The sequence below is a fragment of the Coturnix japonica genome, chromosome 8 (genome assembly GCF_054131305.1).
Source record: "Coturnix japonica strain WE chromosome 8, WE-NBRP24, whole genome shotgun sequence".
NCBI classification, from domain to species: domain Eukaryota; kingdom Metazoa; phylum Chordata; class Aves; order Galliformes; family Phasianidae; genus Coturnix; species Coturnix japonica.
The window spans coordinates 9,560,609-9,584,359 of NC_140670.1; the positions used below are offsets into that span (position 1 = coordinate 9,560,609).

Below are 23,751 nucleotides of genomic sequence, written 5' to 3' on the forward strand. Positions count from 1 at the left end.
GTATTGAATCCATAGGAACATTTGGTATGAGCGGTTGGGGCAGTAGGCTGCCAAAATTTAGGAAGTTTGGGAGGTGAATGTATTGTATGCTCTACTCATTTGACAACCTGATGAAAACAACTTTTTTCTGTTACCAGTGATTAGGCTATGCATGTGTCTTACTTTATGAAACCTCATTCTGTTTTCCATGTTGCGCAGACTGACTTCCAGTGCACCTTTACCTACCCTCCTGCTGTGACAGCAACCATGTCGCAAGTCAGTGACAGCTCTCAAGTAACTCCAATAGCTGACAGAAATGGCTCTAGGAATCTAGTGTGGTTTACATGGTTTTATAGTGCTTCGATAACTGCCAATTTTTTTTTGGGCAGGGTGGGGGGGAGCCTTAAAATGCGTAGACAGGAGTTGGATTCTCAAAGCTACTATGTTCCCCATCTTAAGATTTTCTTTTGTGAGTGTAGATTTCTCTCTTCTTCTTAAATACAAATGCTAGAATTGTAATAAGCATTCAAATCTCATAAATTACGCTGACTGCCTTCCTGATCAGCATTTCTAGCTTATTGTAATAGAAGCTACGTAACAGATAGGAATGCTGGAAAGGCTTTTCACTTACAGTGCAAATATTATGAGAAAGAGATTTCAAATAATATTAGCAGGCATTTCCTTATGGAATTTGTAATATCTAAACGTACCATTGGAATAATAATCTTACCAGTCAAATTTCACCCGATTACCCAGTAGCTGTTTTCAACTAATGCCGCTAGGGTCCCACAGCCAAACAAATTATCACAAGAAACAGTCATTTTTATGTATGCTGCAATAGATGAACAAAAAAATCTGACAGTGTAAAAAGCCTGCTGCTTGGTGATGATGTGCTGTGGGGAATTATTTATGGAGGATGGTCAGCTGTTAGAGTGTGGAGGGCCTGAATTGTGTCTGTGACACACGTCCTCCATATAAAGGAACATAAACTCTTGTTTTGGGACCTTTGCTAGAAGTAATTTGGAGAACAGGTTTGCTCCCAGCCTTGCTGATATACTTAGTTCTGTGCAGCAACTATGGCTTTAAATGTAGCCTACCAATTGTATTTGCTGCCTCTGCTTGCTGCTTAACAGGCTACACCTAGAGTACAGTTTCAGTCTGTAATTTCTCTCTTATTCTTCTCCTGTGCACTTCATTACAAGGCATAGGCCCAAGCTGTAACAGCATCTGTGTGGGTCTCAAATATACAGAAACGGAATTAACATTTTCTCTTCTTTGACAGGGAAAGGGAGTTATTTATAGAAAAATCAGCTTGATTAGATCATTGGTATCCATGCACTTGTTTATTTGCATGGTATGAAGGTTTTCTTCATTGAATAGGAGGAATGTTTTAACATCTCAATAATTTTACTCAATTGAAAAGATTTTCTTTCTGTATAATTAGCCTTATTTATATGATTAGAGTTTGTCTAGTAATTGTTCAGTCCTTTTCAGTTTGCGTTCCCTATACTTAGAGTATTCATCCAACATTTTGTGCTGGAAAGTCTGAGATTAAGCAAGATGGTTGTTTTTTGTTGTTTTTCATTGCACATAAAAGGAACACATTTGCCAATGAAGCACTATATTGTTGAATGTTATCTAAACACCACTTAATGTCACCCAGGAAAATATGCTGACAGGATGATGAATTCTGGATTTAAAAAAATGTCTTAGTGAAGTTTTGTGAGACAAATAAACTATTTACTCCAAGATATCCTACAGTGACCTTAAGACGTACCAGCTGCCACATCTACCACTTAGCATTCAACCACCTTTTTTAGGCTCCAAAAGAATTTGTAAGGAGCTTTGCTGAAACTACTTTCTGTGGCACTTAGACATGTATTCTATACCTTATTCACTGCATGCGAATGACAATGCCTTTTAAAACAGTAGCAACTATTTGTGCTCAACATTGATAAAGCATGTTTCTCTGGGATAATCAAGACCACTGTGTATTCCTTATCTCAGCTGTGTCGGGGGTAAGGTCAGACTGGGCTTTAGGCAAACTCATTTTGCTGTGAGGGTGGTCAAGCACTGGAAGAGGCTTCCTACAGGGGTGGTTGCTGCACCAAACTTGTCTGTGCTGAGAAGGCATTTAGCTAATGCCCTTGGTAACACACTTTAACTTTCAGTAAGCTCTGAAGTGCTCAGGCAGTTGGACTGGATGGCTTCTCAAGGTTCCTTCAGACTGAACTGTTCTATTCTAGAACTTCATCTTTCACTTATGTGGTGAAACACAGTGCTAGTAAGTGAGAGCAAGGGAAATTAATTAAAGCAAAAAATAAATAAATAAATAAAAAATGTCATCTAAATACTAGGCTCAAAGTGTGAAGCACTTAATGATGAATTGTGTCTGCTTTAAATAGGTTTTAAAGATTGTGCAGACTATATGTGCATATATTGTGCATAGTCATGGAACTGTAAGTATTAGAAACAGCAGAAAAGGGTAACTTAGTACATCCACAAGCTGTCCTATCAAACATTCACAAGGTTAGCAAAGTGAAAACTATCCAGATAGCTGTAGCATTGCTTTGTTCTCTCAGAGAATCTAAGGTTCCACCATGTGCTGCCTTTCATCCCTTGCAATACTTTGTTGCATACAGTACAAGGCCTGCATTGAAGTGGACTAAATAATTCTGGAAAAAGCTGAAAACTGAAAAGGTGGTTGAAATTGCTCTGCAACAGTGTGGTGGTATCTGTGTGCCAGATTCTCTGCTTGTGAACACATGCTCATTTTCCAGACATGACCTGCAAAGGCAGTAGAGGAGAATACATCATTTACTTTCTATCAAGAAATGGTGCAGTCCTTTCAAGTTCAGCTCTGCTGCATCCTGACCCTGCAAGGCTGTTAGCTGAGGTGGATGTATATTAAATGGTGTTAGGAAAGTGAGTTCAGTGTAATCGGTTCCTGGCTCATAACATAACAGATAAATCATTTCTCTGTTCTTTCTACCTGCAAAGTGGAAATTATGGATGCTAAGAATTCTGGGTAATGAAATTATTTCTGTGTGGGAACTGCTTGTGGTGTTATCTGTGATGCTGTAATACAGTTGTGCTGTGCTTTGATTTGCGTAGCTATAAATTCTTTCTCTTATTGCTTAAATATAAGCACACCTACTTTGCCCATATGCTTCTTCTTATTTGTGCTGCTGTAAGAATTGATTTATTAATGTATTGACCTGTTTTTTACTTAGGTGTATATGTTTTTTTGCAACTTCTCAGAACACTAACATGTTTGTATTTTAGAATCTAACTACCTCCGTATTTTCTGTTTATCTACAGTAATCTATGATAGAAATCTAACCTATCTCTTCCTTAAATGCAACTCAGATTTATAGAAAGGAGATCAGTTATCATACCCTCTGAACTTCTTTGAACTGTAAGAAAAGCTGTATGTACTACTGCTGTGCTTGTTGCTGTTCTTATTTCAGCTAAAAGAATGAAATTTACACTGTATGTGCAGATTGGCAAACCTCTATGAATAATTATTGGGAGCAAGTAAGCATAGGAAGAAATCATTCTCTTTCCTTGTTCTTCATATATGTGTTAGTGATTACTTCTGGCCATTACTGGTTTTTTAAATATCTATGGATTGATTGTTCTTTTCCACTTTTTTTATAGCATAATGTGACAGTGTATTTCCTTGCACTTAATATTTTCATCTTAGATAAATCTTAGATAAACTCTGCATTGCTGTCTCAGTTATTGTTATGTCTTGCTAATGCTTTAGAGAAATTCGTAATCTTTAGTAATATTCATCCAATAGGGTCTGGTTAGCAACAGAGAAATATTTGATGAAAATTCTGGTATTTCAGATAATCTCATCAAACCTGTCAGAAACATTATTAAGTCACAACATCCTCTGGAGTGTATCTCTATTTCTTTTAGGGCCTCTGAGATCAGCATTTCAGTTTTACTAGACTGAAACTTTCACAGCAGAGAGCTCCCAAGTGACATTTCTAGCTGCAGTGATACATTTTTCTTTGTTAATGCCAGTAGTGGTGGACACATTGGATAGTTGTGTGAATTAAGCTTATTCAGACTGTAGGGACTAGGAAGTATCTTGAAATTACTTTCTTCAAAGTACAAAGTACTGCCTCCTTTTAATTAGTTAAAAAAAAAAAAAAAAAAAAAAGAGTAGGAAAAGGAAAAAAATAGAGAAAAAAAAGAAAAAGAAAAAAGAAAAGGAGAAATAGAAGCATCAACCTTAACATTTAACATAGGTATCTTTGTTTTCAGTGAGATAACCATTAACATGTATCACATAGAGTGGCAAAATAAGTTGGCAATTTGTTCTCTAAACTCTTTGAAAGCACACGTGCTTTGTTTAGATGCTCTAGATTTGAACAAGCTTAGGAGATGAACTTAATGTCCCACAATAGGGGCTCAGATTAAAGATTTATGTAAATAGCTTAATTGCATTTGTGCTCTCCAGTCGTCTTAAATACTTTTGATGAAATGAGGTACAATATGGAAGTGAGCAAAGTTTGTCCTTACAAGTCTATTGCTGTCAGTTTAAGTAGTGCTGCAGATGTTATATTGTATGAAAAGGCTTGTTTCCCCATGATAAAACATAGTTCAAGGGATTATAGCAGTCAGGCTTCTCAAGAATTGATGCATAGCTAGAGAAGTGTTATTTCAGGTACCTATTAAAAGAATATATTGAAGAAAGTATATTGTGTAGCTGTGTAAACTAATAGAGCAGAAGGAGCAGTCTCCAAGGGTGTGGGGATTAGTTGAATGGTAGTGCTGTCATCCTGTGATGGTATAACTATGAGAATGTTTTGAATGGTTTTGTCTGATTGGAGAGTTTACACTATGTAAAAGTTGCATTTGAATTAAAGCTGTGGCAAGCTGTGAATTATGCAGACTTATAGAAGACTGATGAGATCTCACAGGAGGACAAACTTGATTCAAAACTGTTGAGTATTTAAAGGGATGTCACAGAAATACTTCATATTTCCTTATTTGAAAATAGAAACAGTTCTAAAATCAGTGTTGACACAAAAGTGATGCCGAGTTTGAGCTTTAAAAAAGGTGAGGACATGAGTACAGCTTCTTCATATCACATGTTCTTAGAGCTGAAATCTATGATTCTCAGAAATCACTCTTAATTTTGGATAGCCAGCTGTTGCAGTCCATTAAGTGAGTGAAAGTCCTGGTTCCTTTCTTTCCACGGGAACATCTACTTCCTCTGCACTTTCTCATTGCCATCTACCAAAATTAGAGAATTCTTTATTTCTTCCTGGTAGCTACATACAGGCATGCTTTATCTTCCCTGTGCCCATCAATAATTCCCATGAAAGTAGTAAGTATATAACTTAGGAGTTATTATAGCATGTGAAAACAAAGCAACTTCTCCCATACCATTGTATTTGGGATGCCTTGAATTTGCTGGTTTACTGCCAATGTACTGCTAGCTTTCTAGCAGTGAGAAGTATTGATTTACGTACCCAATAAATATCTCGTAGGCATTTTTCTGACTTTATTTGTTACTCAAATAATACAACTGGACACAAATTGACATTATAGTTAACGCCTACTAACAGCACCACTGAAATTAGCTAAAATCTTTCTATAGCATCTAGGATTAATTAATTACTTTGTTGTAGTGATTTTCATCATTAAGTTTGCTGTGTTAACATCTGAAAGAAATGTTGTAGCTTGGACTACTGTGTTAATCTGTGTATCTTTTCTAACACTGCTTCTTATTTTTTATGTTATGAAGCACATTGATAGGATCCCTAAGCATCTTTTCAGCCACTGTCACATTAAAATAATATTTACCACATTGCACAATAAAGACAGGTGTCAGATGAATAGGAAGAAGGAACAAATGCATGCCTTAATGCTATTTTAAAAATGTAAGTGTTACATCTATTTTGCTTATGCAAAACAAGTATTTATAACCTTTAAGTTTTTATTTGAAAAAATGTGTACTTTTAAATTGTTTTGGTTTGTGGACTAGAGATTTCCTTTATATTACTATAAAATTTCTTGTTGATTTTTTTTTTTTTTTTTAAACTTTGTAGTAGTTTCTGTTGGTTACAGAGTTGATTTGCACTGAGAACTGAATGAAAACCTCTTTGAAGTTAGTATACGTAATATGTATGATACAATTTGTTTTAGAACCATAGAATAGCTTGGGCTGGAAGGTACCTTATAGGTCATCTACTTCCAGCACCCTTGTTATGGACAGAGTGGATAAATTTATTATTCCTCAATATTTTCTGGGCTGTCTTAGTGTCATGGGTGGAAAAGAACTGCACTCTATTGAACTGGTGGGAGAGAAGCTAGAATATATTTACTGACATAATGTGGATACAATATAGTGATTTAACAAAGCTTAAATTGTAACTAAGGCAGGCATTCAGCAAGATTTGAGGTAGCTGGTTACACTCGATTATTTACTTCATAGTAAAGTTTAACATAGTTTAACTGGGTTAAACATGCACATACAGGAGGCCCTCCCATTGAGTCCTGAGGTTCAGCATGGATCCTCTTGCTTTCTAAACTCCTTTAACTGTGGCCATAAGGAGCCTAGGTGCAGCTGAATCCTCTCTGTCTCTTTGTCCCGGTCTTGGTCAGTGGTTTGTGTCTAAGGGATTGTGTGTACGCAGTCAATCTAAGATATAACCTTAGTGAAGCTAGTCAAGCTTACAATCAAAGGTGTGATCTTAGTGAGACTAACAAAGTATGAACCAAACCATTAGTTGCTTATCAAGAATCTATATCAGCAAAGCATCTAGACATCAAGGTGTAAGGAATCTGTGCAGGCATCACTGCTAAAGGGGGGATACCATCGAGCAACCCACTACTGTGCAGGAGAGATTAAAGGAGGCTCTTGGGTCCCCTTGTCTCATCGTCATAGGTCTCCTTTTAGGCATATGCTCCATTAGTCCTCAGCCGTTGAACTGGAGGTCAGCTACTAGTTCTTTCAGCCTCTAGCTGGAGGCAGATTTATGTCTGTAAACCTGTTTTAGCCAGAGTACGATCAGTACTGTTGTTCATTGTCTTCCTGTGTAGGGCTTTGTGAGGAGGGCCAGGCTGAAGAAGGGAGTTGAGGGAAGAAGTCAGGGGAGACAGGCAAGAAGGAGAAGCACACCATCACACTTGAAATGCAGATTCCTGTATGTAAGTTTATAAGCACTTCTGCTTGGTATTTTACTGTTCAATGGGATACCTACTTGAGCTAGTGTACCACTGGTCTGCAGGAGAACAAAGGAGCAGTTGCTGGTTTTATGGAGTTATAACTAGGATGCACCACTCTCCTTTTAAGATGCACTACATTTGATCTGATATCAATCAATTATTTTTTTTCATAAGTGAAAACTTGAGTCTTTTCAGCAATAGAGTTTTAATTGAATTTTGCCATTTCAAGGATAGAGGGAAATATAACTTCATTTCTTCCAGTGCTGCCAGTTAAATGTTAGTTTTATGGCAGAAGATAACCTATGCACTGACACCAGTCACTCCTCTGCTATTTGGCCCAACCTGATTGCAGTGTGTGGGCAGTAAAGGCTATCAAATTTGGCAGCATCTGTGTCCTCAACCTTCTCCTGCACCTACTCAACTTTTGCTCTGAGCACTGTCACAGGATTGAAGACAGATAAGTCTCAACACAGCAGCTGCGAGGGTGTCTGAGATCTGGGGATAAATGAAGAACAGATTTGATAATTAAGGAAATGCTAATTAGAATGGAGAAGGAATAGGTAAGCAGAGAAAGAAAAATCGAAAAGGTTTGGTTTTCTCCTCCAAAGCTAGATTTTTCCAAGTCTTGTGCAAATATTAGCTGTGGATGATCTGAAAGGTTGCTAAGGCTTAAATACAGAGCATCATCTTGTGGTTGGAGAGATGACCTTTGTCATTTTAATTAAAATGCATGTGATAAAATTAAGATACTAGTTGAACTAAAACATGAAATCAATTCCTTTAGTATTTCGGATTCATCAAACCAGATCTTTCGAACAGAAGGTACTAAACCAATCTTTGTAGCTGAAAAATATATTTCCCAGTGACTGTATTTTTTTTTTTTTATCATTGGTCATCAGTTATTTAAATCTTTTATTGTCATTATTATTATTATTTTATTATATTATTTTTTTTAATGAAACATAAATTCAAGCATATGTACATAGGCTGCCTTTGGAGATGAAAGGGGGTTGCTGTCTGTATGGATATATTTCTTTACTCTTGACAATGTGCCCTACTAAACTGGGCATTGGATGGCTCAGTACAGAGGTCAGTCTGCCTGTGACCCTGAAGATGATAAAAGCAAACCGTGTCACCTCTCTCTCTCTGTTCCCCTGCTGATCTGTTTTGCCTATTAAATCTTACCTGTCACCTTGTTCACCTGCTTCTGCTAGGAAAACATATTTCTCTTCACTGCTTTCCAACAATTCTTTGTCTATTTGTGTTCTGTCTGCTGTTTCTTTCAGATGTTTTGGCTAAGGATTTGTTGAATGCCTTTGTATTTATAAGTATTACCTGGATTTCTCTTGTCACTAGACACAGTGATGGTGCCTTTAGAAAATATTTTGCTAGATAATTAGATACAACTTCCTTGATAAAATTTGTTTCTCTCTTTGCCAATAAATCCATTTTTCTTTTTGTCTACTCGTTCTGTATTTAAAAATGGTATCCACCAATATGCCTGTCTCACTGATCTGTAATTGTTAACGCTTATTTGCTCATGGAAAGCCTTTTTCAGTATCTTCTATAATGAATTTTGATTTGAGATAGGGTCTCTCATTCACCATCATAGAGGTGGATTCCAGCACTGGAATCTTTCTAGTCTTCTCTACCAAAAACACATGCAATAAATGGCTTTTTTGTTCCGTTTTGTTTGCTTTGTCTATAACTTCTCTAGGCACTTTCTTTATAACTTCATCATTTATTCACTCTAAAGACTGTGAGCATGTTATTAATTACTGTCACCATTGTTGTTGCATAGTTGGTAATATTGTGCTAGTAATGTATTTCTTCTTCTTTTTTTTTTTTTTTTTTTCCCAGAATGTCAGTTCCCTTCACCACACCTTACTGACTTGTCTAGAGTTCTCTGCTAATTAGTTTAAAGCTGCTCTTTAACACATGATCCTCCTTAGAACTTTAATCCATTTTTCACATATGCCTTGACCTTTGTTATTATTCTGTGCCTTTCTGAATGCTTTCTTTCCACTAGACTTCCTCCATGATTACTATGTTCATATTTGATATTGCCCGTTAAATGTGTAGCTGGTCTTGTCACATTCAGAGTCAGTTTCCCATTGTAAATGCAAAAAAACCCCACATAAACATTGTTTTCACTACTGTGTACTCTTAATGTAGAAGTTGCTGTTCTTAACCATTTCCTTTTTCATTATTTCTAACTTCCACTATATACTTTATTTCTTGGTTCTCTTCCCTCGGAGTAGAGCTTTTCTTCATCCATCAGTGTCCTTTTACTTTCCATTTTTGTTTTTTTTTCTGGTCACATGTTCAATGTTAGCAGACTCATTCCTCTTATGTTCGGATGATGCCTGTTGCTTCCAGTGGGGGAGCCCTGTATTTACAATTGCCACCTTTTCAGATAAATCTTGTATCCTCTTTAAATCAGTTATTCAGCTGCACATCAAGACTTGTCTTTCTGCCTTGTTCTGTGTGCAGTTTTGAGTGTACCATTATGAAATACATTTGCGTGCTCTTGCCCTGAGTCAGAAACCTGGCCGTGTTCCTGGGAGGTAAATTACCAAACACTGTAGCCAGAAACTTGTAGCTAAGGTTCGTGACCCTAATGGTATATTTACCTCCTGGGAGTAAGATTTCTCTTGGTGATCATTTCCAGCTTGGGTTCATGTCTCTCTTTCTATGAGACAGGGGTTTTTTAGCTTTTGTTTAATTCTAGGAAGGTTTTTCATTGTGTTGACGTGTCACTACATCATGCTTCATGTCACAGTGCCATGACACATCCCCCCCCCAGGGAGCTGCTAATGACTGTATGTGTTATTCAGCACAATGTATTCCATGCACCTTCTGATTTTTCAGCTTCCCAGCTGCCCATTGTTTCCTTACTGTAACTCAGGCTGACCATGGTAGCAGAGTACCTCAGTCAGCTGATTTGCAGCTTAAAATCATGAATCCTGTAGACTGAGTTTCCATAAACTATCGCTTATTCTCATTGCAGAACCTGGATGAAAGAATCCCAGGCAGAACTCTCTGCAAACTTTAACGTGTTTGGTGAATTCTTGCCTTTGATAGTCACTCTGGGTATCACAGAATCTCAGAATTGTAGGGGTTGGAAGGGACCTCTAGAGATCATCGAGTCTAACCCCCCTGCCAAAGCAGGTTCCCTATACCACATTATGTCTGGTAGTGTCGCTCTTAGCTAGAAAGGCACCTGGAGCGAGACGCTCCTGTTTCTACCCATGCTGTGGGGCTGAATAACTTAATTCTGAAACTCTCTTGGTGGCAGAACCTGTGTGGTTCTGAATAAAACCATGTGAGGTGATGGAACAGGAGCTAGATGTTCTGGACAGTTGTTAGTTGCTATTCAGTACATTAGGGGTTGCTCTACTTGAAGGAAACAAACTATGGAACAGGAATTCATTCCATAGAGTGCCAAAGGCATTGTCCATAAGAAGCATGCAGCAATCAGATGGAAGAAGTCACTTCTCTACATTGGTTCTGATGAGAAGTAAAGAAATCCAGTGTAACATAGTTTGTTTAGTTTATTAGCATAAACTTTAGCTTGGGATCAGTGGTTGTGTTTACCACCCGGGTGCCCTCTTGTTTGCCTAAGTGGATTGTTCATAGAAATATGTAGGGAAGCGCGGCTTGTGGGCACTCCTGTTTCAGTGTTGGAGCTTGAACACCTACCTCTCTTACTCTGTTACGCTGCCATTAAAAAGAGGGCAACTTGATCCCCAGTCAGCCAGAAACATCCAGTGGTTAATTCAGTATCATCTTGTGTTTAAAAGGAAAACAGCATGATTTGCACAAAATGTAATTCAGTGCTAGTGCCTCTCTTTTGTTGGTAGCTGAAACAAATGCAGACAGGTTTCACATTTTAATTTGGTACTAATTAGTTATCGCAAACACGGTCTGTGTTTTTTACTGTTGTCCTTTCTAATTTCTACTGATCTGCCAAGGACTGGGAAATACTTTTTCTATGAAAAAGCGTATGATTTTAATTTTTATTCTTCCAAACACTGAGCCATTAATGCACATTCAGTTTTATGTGCATTTCTAAAATAGTACATGATAGTTGAGCATCTGGAAGTAATACTTCTGTTGGCCTCTAATACTCAAAGTCTCATTCTTTGGCTGTCTATACAAATCAGTTTGGTTTTCTAATTCTCTTGAATTATTTAGGCTTTATGAGAAAAATATAATCTCACAGACTTTATCATTTACCAACCAAATGGTGAATGTAGAATTCTTGTCTTAGGAGAAATAATGAAAAGTATTAACTTTTTGTGTACAGAATTAGCACAACTCTGGAACATGGTCTAATAGACCTAGCTTTTAGCTGTGCTTTTGACTACATGAACAATGCACTTGTGAATTCCAAGATTTCTTGTTTAAACTGATAACAAAAACAGTTGCATTTTTCAATATTGCAGAAATGGGTTTAGAATTTTGGTGATTTGATTTCATTGTCTCTCTTTCCTGATAGTCGTGAATCTTGAAAGATTTAGATTCAGATTCCAAGTATTTTTGCCAGGTAACAATGTCTAGTATTGTATATAGACAGATAGGTTTGGGAGGGAATTTGGTGTTGTCTGAGAATGGGTTTGCTTTTTACTATGTGGTTGTTTTTTGTGTTTCCCCCCCCACCCCCCCCATAGTTCACAACTTTACAAGCCAACGTTTTCTATTCTGTCATGGGCTGAGCACAGCACAAATCATAGCAGAAAAATGTACACTCTCAGGTCTGGTGATTTATGTAGTGTTACTTAATTATGTAGTTTAACTTACTGTAGCTTAATAGCATGGAGCTTTCACTGTAGTCAGCAGCTGTATATGGGGGAAAATCACAGTTTTACAACAGAAGAGGAGGAGATATCCTTCATGCTGCTGGGAATCAGATAGGATATCTCTACCCTATATACTGGATGCATCAGAGAGATACTCCAGGCAAATAAACTTTCACTGCTACAGAACCTCTAGTTACAGTGTTTGATTCAGCATGTGTAAATTAGCTGGGATTGCAATTTAAATGATGCCAGTGATTATCAGTGATGAGTGCTGCCTAAAATATATTTGGAAGCCTTCTGTCCTTTTGCAATGAAATATTTGTAATACACCTGTTTAATGAACATGATTCCCTCGAAATAAAATTAAAGTGCAGCAATTAGAATAAAACCAGCAAACAGCTTAAAAAAAAAAAGCCAGAATAGTAGGTGTTAATGCTTTATTTTTTGTTAATAGTTCTGTGAAGTTAAATTCTGCACAACTGTTTCAAAATTTATGAAATTCATTTCTAAAAGAAACCATTTGGATGATAGATGTGATTATGATTTCTATTGTGTCTGTGCCAAGGAAGCTTTTGTTATCATACTGCAAAAATTCTTTGATAATAGATCTTGGGTCCAGCTTTTTGGTTTCTGAAAAGAAATTAATGCCTATTTTAATAAGTTCATATTTCATAGAACCATATAATAGGTAATAGTCTCGTGTGGGTTGGAAGGGACCTTAGAGATCATCGAGTCCAACCCCCGGGATTCGAGCCTCTGTGCTGCAGAGTGGCACTTCTACCACTTGCGCCACAGGGGGATTCGAACACCCAGGCCCCAGCGTTGCAACGCGGCATTCCTACCACTGTGCCACCGGGGCACACAAATGATACAGTTTGGACTGGCAGTGGCATTATACAACTGAACCATATATTGTTAAAGCAACATAACGCTCGCCAACTGCTCCTCTGCTGCATTATCCAATGAGCCTGCATGATAGTACTGTTTATTTTGACTGCTTCTTGTACACAGATGTCCTTTTAAAATGTGCTTGAACTCCTGATAGGTTTATAAATATTTCCAATTGACAGCCTCTTCACAAATACCCATTTTTGGGAGATGTGAGCCAGCATTTCCATAATCATGTTCAGTCATTCAGATAGCCATTACATTTGAATACAGTGAAGAAAACTGGTCATGCTAAAGCAGAAGCCATAATTGGAAGCAAATGCCAAAAAGATGTTTTCATAATGAGTGCATTGATATTTAAGTAGCTTCCCAGCATTTTAATGGCAAAAAATGTGTCACGATCTGCCATCTCACTTAGTAATCTTGGCTGATAGCTGGATAAATGCATATATTGTATTGCCTTATAGTAGCACTGGTAACAGCTGTCTGGGATTCTGTATATTTTAGAAGGAATTGCTTATTGGCTTTCATAGCCTTGGCAACTAGTATCAGAGCAACTGCTGCTTTGTTGTTTTAGGACTGTTGCCCTATAATTCCAAGGAACACCTGGGGATAACACTTATGATACAGGAATATGGACCTTCACCGTGTTATGGAGCTCTGGCTGTTGACTCATCTATAGCCCAGCTCAATAATGTCTACCTTCCGTGTAGGATTACTGTATAGAAGTCAGTACTCTTCATTGTAGTCACCACCATTAGCTATGCATTTTTGCCAGTGATAAGCAAGAGTCTGCATGCCACACTTATCCAATGTTTACCAGTACAGATTGACCCACTGTTTCACAGCTGCTATGACAAAGTTGTTGTTGGGAAAATGTTGCCTGTGAAGTTCATCTTTCATCTGCCTGATCAGATGGAGGTCATCTTGGTATGGGCCCACCCCTCAAGACTGTTTAGGTCCCTCTGAATGCCATCCATTTTCTCTAGTGTGTCAACTGCACTGCTCAGCCTGGTACTTTCTGCAAGCTTGCTGAGGGTGCGTTCAATCCCACTATTCACGTTGCCTACAAAGATGTTAAATAGCACCAGTCCCTTCAGCAATGCTTGAGAAATGCCGCTTGCCTCTGGTCACCTTTTAGACACTGAGATGCTGACAACAAATCTGAGTGTGACCATCCAGCCAATTCCAGCCAAACATTCAGCAGTGAATCAATGAATGTGGGTGGTGCAAATTTTTCTGGATGGAGGAATTCAATGACACTCTCTTGCTACACACTTCTGTGTCAGACACCATTTGTTAGACTGCCCTTCTGCTACCATCTGTCACATGGCAACCATATTTAGTGAAATATCGGTGGCAAGGTTCATCCTCTACTGCCATACCTCCAACAGGCATCTCTAGCATAGTGGTGCGACAAAATCAAACAGGATACATTACTTTTGGAGCAACATTCTGAAATATTACATTCAGAATGTATTCTGAAGTTAAAAACTCCAAATAAATTCGGGGTGGGTTTTTTTTCAGCATTTACATAATTTAAAGTCAAACGTCAATTATTGCATGAGGCTTTCACAAATTTGATAGCAATACCCTGCATTGTACCCCAGTACCACAGTCTCTGAAACACAAACTAGAATAAAGCAAGGCTGTAAATTCTATTTCCATCCTCACACTGCAGCTCTAAAGTGATGAAAAAATAAAACACCAGCTAGCTGCAAAGTAAAGTTTCAGAGAATCCATTTAAGTTTTTGCAATTAATAAAGTTGATATCTCATAGAAAGTCATGAGTGGTTCAATCAGACAGTATTTCCTTTTTTGTTATTCCGTTGGCATAGCATGCAGGGCACTGTTGCCGCAGTTAATACCCCAGCTCTCTTATCTGTGTCTAGAAAGTGGTTCCTATTGACCACGAGGGCATTTTAGATAGCATTTCCATCTTTTATTGTTGCCTATACCTGGTTCATTGGAGCGTTGTTGGGCCTTCTGTGTTTTACCCCTTCAGGTTGCTTTTTTTCCCCTTCTTTCCTTTCTTATAAGGCTGCATGTAGTTTGTTTTCTTTTTTTTTTTAAGTAGAAAACACTTTGTTTTTCAAGAGAGCTCGAGGATATTTTTCTCACGTTTTTCAGTACTTTTGTGTAGCGTTCATTCCTTGCAAAAAAAACCAAAACAATAGTTATTGCTTGGAGAGTTCCTAGAAGCTGTGACTACCATTTAAATTCTGCATTGTGGCCTCTCCTGTTGTGAGAGGTTTTAAAGGGTATTTATTGGGACTGAGGGGAAAGAATAAAGGAAAAAGCTGATTCTGGGGGAGGATTTATTTACAGTCTTTCAAGGAAATAAATTATTCCCTGTACAAGCATCCCACCAGATCTCAGTTGACAATATAGGTAAATATTCATTGCACTAAACTTAATCACGCTCTATGGAAAAAAATTTGCAACCTGTAATGTTTCTGAGGTGAACTGCGGGTTATTTTTAATGTTATAGTTGTGTTTTCTGTAAGGTGGCTAATGAAGTAGGTTTTTTTCTATTTTTTAATCTACCTTGTGTATATGTAACCTAGTGTTGATGGAAAAACCAGTCCTGATCTGTACTTGTGATGTGAAGGGTGCAGAAAAGTTGTTGCCACTTCTAAGCATTTTCAGGCAATTCTGATAATGGGTCAGTTTGCTTGGTGTCTGCATCTTAATTGTGAGATGGAATTCTGCTGCCATTGTGACCCATGCAGAAAAGTTAAGGCAGAACTTGAAAAACTACATGAGGAGATGAACAAGGCTTATCACATTTTTCAAACTGTTTGGACCAAGGAGTGATAAAGGAGACAAGAAGTCTTTGTGCTGGAGAAGAGATAACTGAAAGGATGCGAAGAAGGGAATCTGTAAAATAATGAGTAGGAAACATGCAATGGAGTAGGAAGGGATTATTAAACGTTTCTGCCAGAAAGGGAGAATATTTGGAGGTAGACTTAAAGCTAGAAAGAAACAGTATTTTTTCCCAACTTTGATAAGTTGTGGAATGCTGCTGCAGAAGATTATCAGTAAAAATATAAATAAATAAATAGACTGGTTTCAACACGGTATTATAAAAGTGGGTCCATCGTGTAAGTTCTATAAGAGGCTGTAAAATTTAAATATTGAGCATCTGGTTCTGGTAGTTTGGAAGATTTACTAGGGAACTCACAGGGAAGGCTTGCTATATTTTTATATTAAGATAGAGATTGTCAGAGATACTGTTCTGTTTTGAATAGTCCTTTGCTTTGATGAAGGCCAGTAGTATCATGACATTAGTAAAAACATTAGTATGTCACAGTGATAACTGGAAAAAAAACAACTCTACAAGTGCGTGTAGCATGAAAAATGAATTGTGTATGTACTTCAGCCTTTCATGTGGCTGGAATAGTTGGTGGTGTAGATGGCAAGAGAAAGAGGTGCTTCTCTAAGTTGTTCTGACTCTTTTATTGTCATATGCTTATTTTAATATATATATATAGTAATATAATAATAATATATCCTTTGGTCAACTGTAGCTTCAATTCCTTGGTATTAATCCATTGGCATTGAGTCTAGAACTTGTAAAGAGATGGCTTAGTATGGGCAAGTGGTTCATAGTGCAGCTATTGAAATGATGAGTGGATTTTTTTGGTACGTATTTTCCCATTTGGACATTGAGTAGCTAGAAATAAGCTTGAGACTTAAGGAAGAAACCCTGAAACTATTTACTCTGTACAGGACAGGAAAATAAAGCTTTAGTAATTGATCTTCCTCATGTATTAACAGTTATGCTGAATTCCAAGGGAGAGGTGAAATCATCATTGTGTGTTCAAAATTCTGGTTCTACATTCTGTTGAGTGTAAAAAAAAAACAACCCCCGTAGCTCTGTTAAAAGCTAAAAGAGCAACAGAAGAAAAAATTAACAGAAAACAGCAACTCAAATTGCCCGCATTCTCCACCAAAATCTGTCACGGTTTAAATGAAAATCCACCTACGTCCGTGACAGGGGGCTGTGGGCCCCACAGGGACCCTAGGCCAAAAGGAAAAAGTTAATTAGGAAAAGAAAACAGCGGCAACGATCTAAGAAGGCACGCTTATTTACTAAATACTATATCGAAATACAGGATAACACAATATAATACAATATAATTGAAAATTGAGCTAACGAATCAAGCAAAATAGGAGAGAGAATGAGTCCCGAAACCGAGAGGCCTACTGTGAATCTAGGCGAAACGGTGAAGGCTCCCACACACTCCCCTGAACGCCAGAACTCGAAAGACATCAGTCTAGCCTGCAACAGAGATAATATAGTGTCCAGGTCCCGTGACCCATCTCTTACCGTGTTGTTCTTTGGGAGATGTAGTCTTCTTCTGTAAGTTGCAGATTCGGTAAAATTATTCATGCTTTATATGATGTTATGATGTGGAATACTGATAGTAAAATTATAAAATTATTAAACCATGACAGAATATTCTTTTCTTCCCTCTCTGACATAGCAAGAGGATTTTACAGTCCATTTCACCACAGCATCCTGTAGAAAGCTGACACCCTGACCTTGTTTAAACTATGTTGTGCAGTAAAACTATGCACTTCACTTTCAGATTAAGCAGCAAGCTGCATGTGCAGCCCACATTCTTATGGAAGAATTAGGGTAGTGCCTGTACTGTGAAACTGAACTCATAAATGTGTGATGACAGAATTGTACTAGGAACTACTGCAGCCGTAAAAACCTGGTGAGGAATCTTACTAGAACTGCCCATGATATGAATAACTTCAGAAGCATCCTACCAGTCAGACCCTTGCTGTTGCACTGATAAAGGAAGTTGTGGAGGTGTAATCACTAACAGTATTGCTGAAACAATAGCAGGTCATTTAACAAGAAATCCATTTAATTTATCAGTCATTAAGAAAATTAATATTAATGTAATCTCACTTGTAATAGCTGATTGAAATAAGCACTATTGAATAAATGGGTTGATGACCTTTTAACCTTCAGTGATTTGTACAGAAAAATCTTTTCGGTGGTTACAGGAAGGCTTGGATGTTCCAGAGGACAGTGTGATTTTGGCTTAAATATGCAGGTAGTTATCAGCTCAAATATGGGTGTCAGCGTCTGATCTTACTGTGCTTCTGATACTACCAATGTGTCTAGCAAGCATTTATTTTTCTATTTCAGACTCAACAGAGAGTTAAACCTGTTCCCCCTCTTTGCCTTTTTGCTTTTTTCACCTCTCCTCCTTTCTGTAATCTTCATTACCATTTGAATTGTTTTTTGTCCAGACAGAAACAAAAACAAACAAACAAAAAACCACTGAATTTTCATCTAGATGGGAGGTCTTCACACTTCCTGAAGACATTTATTTAAAACAGTATAACAACATCTAACAATGTTATTTGCACTACGCGCCTGGAGAGTCAAGGCACTACCAAATTTCTGCTGTTCCTCACTGTTCATGTAGGAGCAAAGTAAAACATGGCCCCTACCCATGAATGTTTACAGTCTCTTTTAAAATGTTCGTCATGATAATGTTATAATGTGCACATTTCACTATACAGCCTTGGGCTACTGCCACCGTGCATAGATATGTCTTCAGAGGCCTCCAATTTAAATTCTCCCCAGGTTATGCAAACTGAGAACTGCCACCTGGGTGCATGGAAAACTTAGCTAGTAGAATAAATGCCATTCAAACTATAAGCACTGTCTTATGGTTAATTCATGCTGATACGTAACACAGCCATTGGAAGAAATATTTTGGTACTCATTTGCAAAATAGGACTGCCTGCCTTATTGGAACTTCTTCCATATAATGATGGTTTTCTTTGAGATGGGTGGATACAGCTTAATGGCTCTTTCAGTTCAAGTTTGTTGTGTTGAATTTTATGTTTACTTGAAAATCAAACTACTCTTAATTATTGTTATCTTAATAAAGTGTTGAGAGCAAAGTGGCTTAGGTGTACAGGAATCAAAGCAGCTGTTGTGATAGCTTTGATATTGAACAGCTTGAGAGGACAGGATGGCAAACAAAGCTGTTAGTTTTTCAGTAGCATTAAAGCTATTGTGATGTGTGGAAAGAAGTTGAAAGGGTAATGGCAAACAAATAGCAAATTGCTGTTTGCTGTTTTGTGTACTGTGCACTTAAAGTGTAGGATTTCATTGATGTAAGTTAGACTGAGTATTATTATCTCCTGATTTATTGAAACAAATGTAGTTGGCTTAGAGATTTGAATACTCTTGTACTTGATGAGAACAGTAGTAGAATATCAGAAGCTGGTAGCCTCCAGTGGGGGTGGAGGTGGTTTAAAGGTGCAAGGGGATGTTGAGGAAGTAGAACAGAAATGCTGCAGGACAGCAAACTTGTGGTGAGTGCCTTTACCTGTGGCCAGATAAGGGTAAATGAGGCATTCTTAATGCTGCTAGGAAACAAAAGAATCATGAGAGCAGTAGCCAGAAACAAGGTAATTGTAATTTTCTGGTGGTTATTTGGGAGAATAAAGTGTCTAGGAAAGACTTCACCTTTTTTTTTTTTTTCTTTTTAATGCGCTGTGTGCCATAGGCAAGTAGAAGGGTTAATACCTTTAGGCCAAATAATGACCTGCTGTAGATTTAACAGAGACTGGCAGAGTGCTGCTGCTTGCAGGGAAGTTCTGCAGATTTATACCAGTGCAGCTTTTGGAGTCAGCTTTTTTAATATATATTTTTCTCAGATAAGTATTACTTAAATCAGACAACTGAATTGAAAGGCAAGAGTTCAAGAACCAGATTACTAATACCTTTGTAATAATAATAACATATATTATTTTAGCTTTCAGAGAAAATCTGGAAAAAATGCAACAAATAAAGAAAAGAAAATAAATAATGACCACTTGTAAGTAAACCAAGAAGCCAAAACCGACTCCTCAGAGAAACAATCAAAAGAAGAATTTAAAATTAAAGATGAAATAAATAGATCCTAGAGCTGGATCTGAAACACTAAAACCATTACATAAATATAGGTGTAAATCTTAAAGGCTGTGTAGGATGACATTCTAGTAAGTAGCAGGGGAAAAGTCAAAATGAAAGTGCTGTGAACATTCAAGTGAGACAAAACAACCTACATTTATCCAGCACTTAACAATTTGAAACTGAATGCCATTGAATAAAACAGGAAGTTACATTTATCTTAGGTGCATGGAAAGAAAAAAAGGAAATGCTGTATTTCTAGGGATTCCTTAGCTATGAGCAAAATATTGTTTTGACTGGAAGGCTACATTAAAGTAAAATTGTGTCTAAGGGAAGTGCTGGTGATATAAAATAAGAGGACGTGGTGCTTTACCTCTGGATTTAATAAAAAACTATGTACATACAGAGGTTAGTTTTTCCGAGGGGCCCTTTGAAAACAAAGCAATTGGAGTTTGAGACAAATTGAGTTAATCGAGGTCTTTAAGAGAAGACTTTAGCAAACAGTTGATTATGTCTTTGTGAAGATGCTAAAAGTTGCTTTGAAGATATTTAAAGAAACAGCACTGGTCAAGAGCAAACACTCAGGCTGTTTTTACCTACTGGCCTCATCCCGGTGGCTCTGCTCTGTGCAAGCCAAGAGCTGGCATGACAGCAGGCTGCATGGAGTTAAGGAAAAGTGTCACAGGGCCGCTGCTCCTGGGTCTGACCAAGATTCTGACATCACTGGTTCTCTTCATTGCTGGGACAGCAAGGAAGGCAGGGCCCAAGTCTTCAGAATAGGGACTGCGATAGTGCTCTGTTTTGTGGTGCATTTGTATGTAACCTTAGACAAGTTTATTTTTGTAAGTTCAATATGGTAGGGCTTTTTGTAATTGCCATCTGTGGAATGAAAAGCAATTTAGGCTAAAATAAATAAATAAAATAATATATATATATATTAGAAAGTATAGTCATTATCAAAAGCCATGGAAAGAACTTGATGCAAATGTTCCATCTTCAATAGAAGGGCCAGACTCGACTGTCATGCATGTTGCACAGTAACAGATTTTACTTAAGTACCATGGGATGCCCACACTGTGCCTGATATTAGAATCTGTCCCAGAAATTGATTATTTGGATAAAAAAGAAGCAGTGATGAGGAAAATCAAATGTTACAGAGTTTTTCCTAATCCTTAGCATGTGAAATTTGGCTCTTGGCCGTGTTCCTAATCTTGGACATTTATTGGTAAAAATCAGCAGTAAAAATAATGACAGTATAAAATATCACTCTTCTGTAAGAATCACATCAAATTGAGACAAAAAAGTTACTCTTTCACCACCAGTTGCTCAGAGCAGCTAGCAGTTTTTTAATACCTAAATATTATCTGTATTGCCTGGCTGCATTACCAAGGGGGATTTCCCTGATGTGTTGTTATCTCAGGTGTTGGTAGCAGTAGAGCTCTGGTGTTGTGGAAACTATGAGCAGCTGAAATCTCTTCATTTTCCCCCGTATTTAGATTTTGTCTTTTGTCCTTGTCAATTTGGAGAGGAGGTAAATGGAAGTTGAAGAGAAACCATAGTTAATCTGGGACGACCACATGCAGCATTCATTTATATTCAAAATTTTGCCTTGCAGCAGCTTGACAGCTCCAGAAGGCTAATACGGCAAAGGCTGCAGAGCTTGTCTCCTTATTAAATGATGTATTTGTGACCCTTGCCTCTTATCTTTAGTTCACAGTGCTCCAAGAGAAGTTGGTATGGCTGTCCCCTGGTCGTCTCCAGAATATCACTTGCCAGGTAAGAAGCTTCCCTTAGGGATGGCAGATAGGATTTTTAAACTTCATGGGATGGTGAGGGATGTGGTGAACCGAGCTCCCATGCACTTTCATGAGCCAGAGCTGAAGAAGTCCCCACAGCATTCCAGTTAGAAATCCTATTGTGACTTAAAGCTTCTTTGCAGTTGAAAAGCAGCTGCACCAGAGTTTTTGTCATTCTAATTAAGGGAAATTTCTTGGAATGCTACAGTGCGAAGGAGTGGCTGGTATTTTGAAGTGTGTAGTGTTACTAATGATCTCCATGGAAATCATAGTATTGGTACTGAAAGTGAGGCCTCTTAAATAAATGACAGGTACAAAATAAAAGACTAATCTCTTTGAAGAATTAGAGTGTTATGTTTAATTATTATACATCTCTTTTAGTGTATCTCAGCTGGATGGAGTTTATCATTCAACACAAAAGATCCTAATGTATTTCATCTAAAGGGCTAGTTATGAAGACAAATTCTATTCAACATTTTAGCAAAGGCTAAAAATCACAAAAATGGTCACTGCAAATGTTTTTCTAATCTACGACTTCTCAGTGACTTTGAGAAAAATACCCCCCTGTTAGTCATACTTCTGAGACCAACTATAAATCTTTACAGCTCACAAGTGAAGCAATAAAATTTCAATGGCAAAATGTTTGCAGTCATAAAAATGTGAAAAATATGCCACTGTTCAGGGACTAAAAGCTGTCCTAGGAAATGCTCTCAAGTCTGTGAATATTTGTTGTGCTGCCTGAAACTGTGCCTGATTTTTAGATATTATCTTTATTCAGGATTTTACTTTTTGAATATTGTTTTAATTAATCTTCTGTCTTTCAAACATCCTGAAAATAGAAATATTCAATGTATCACTTGTTAGCTAGATGAATGAAAGTAAAAGGCAAGTGGTTCTGAATAAGCCGCTTTTTAGGCTTACGTATCAAAGTATGTCCTTGTACAAAAAATTCTGAGTATAAAATTACATGTTTTTACTTTATATATAATGATAAACATTCTAAAATCTCATTTATTGGAAGCTGTAGTAATTTCATCAGGAAAATCATGCTCCAGCTTAAACAAACAAAACAAATAATGCAGGATGTAACACCAAGTGAAACTCAAATGCTGTGTATTAGCAAAAAAAATATGTTCCACATCTCACCACCTCCTTTCCAGTTCTAATTTGACACAGGGGCACCAACAACTTTAAGAAGTCTTAACCATGCAGATAATCAGTATGCTGGTGTGTAACAAATACTCAGGATGATAAAGGGAAATCTTCTTACTGATGCTTTGCTTTCATTCCTTTGCCATTTCAAATTATCTGGAAGGTTATTGGGGCCAAGTCTCTAGTTCAAAATGTTCTACCATCTAGGCAATTTTAATAAGTTTTTGAAACTGTATTATATTGCTGTTGATGCAGCAAAGGATTAGCTTTGAAGATTGTGTTTGTTTGATATTCTGACTGCTGACTATGGTGGTGGAAATGGAGGTTACCATCATCTTTGCTTTGTTGTGAGGTCCTTCACGTTCATGTCCTTTTTAGTCACACAATTCTTCATGTATACAATATAAATAAATTCCTCTTTCATCATAGGACAAAATAAGAAAAGGGGATTGGAAAATACTAACCTGTCATTAATTACAGTTCTCTGCTCCATCGTGACAGTACAATACAGTCTGAATTTTTGTCTACACAGATCTAAGCATATAGAAAATGTGCCCCAAGACTCCAATGGTGGAATAGCTGAAATGTTATTCTCTCCAGCAGTCTTGATGCATACATGATCATTTAAAACATTTTTGTCATTAGAATTATTTGTTCTCTGTTCCTGTGCTTTGTCCTCATGTTTATCTAATGTACATATTGTCAATAACACTTTCTTAACCTAGTAAGTCTGGCAAGGTTGGGAAAGCAATACACGCTAGCTAGCTTCCTCTTCTGTCACTGGATTTATTTTCCTATCTATTCTGTCTTCCACCGCACATTAATACTTTAATGTATTTACCACATCTGCAAGTCCCAAACCCAAGTTTTGTCAATAACCATTGCTGTGTTTATGATCAGTTGTGTTCAGTAATATGGGCACTTGTAGCAGAGCTCACCTAAATCTGACCCTAACAAACCTAGGTCTGGGTTGAACTGATAGGCCTTTGGATCCTGTCTCACTTTGAAA

General features: G+C 37.5%; 1 protein-coding gene across 2 annotated transcripts in view; it reads left to right on the forward strand.

The window, feature by feature from the left end:
* Positions 1–23,751, forward strand: part of LOC107315661 (uncharacterized) — a 225,333-nt gene that overhangs the window by 140,433 nt on the left and 61,149 nt on the right. For both annotated transcript variants that reach the window (XM_085554025.1, XM_085554026.1), the window contains exon 3: positions 21,505–21,570. In XM_085554025.1, coding sequence (XP_085410151.1) covers positions 21,505–21,570 — 66 coding nt within the window. The remainder of the gene's footprint in view (positions 1–21,504; positions 21,571–23,751) is intronic.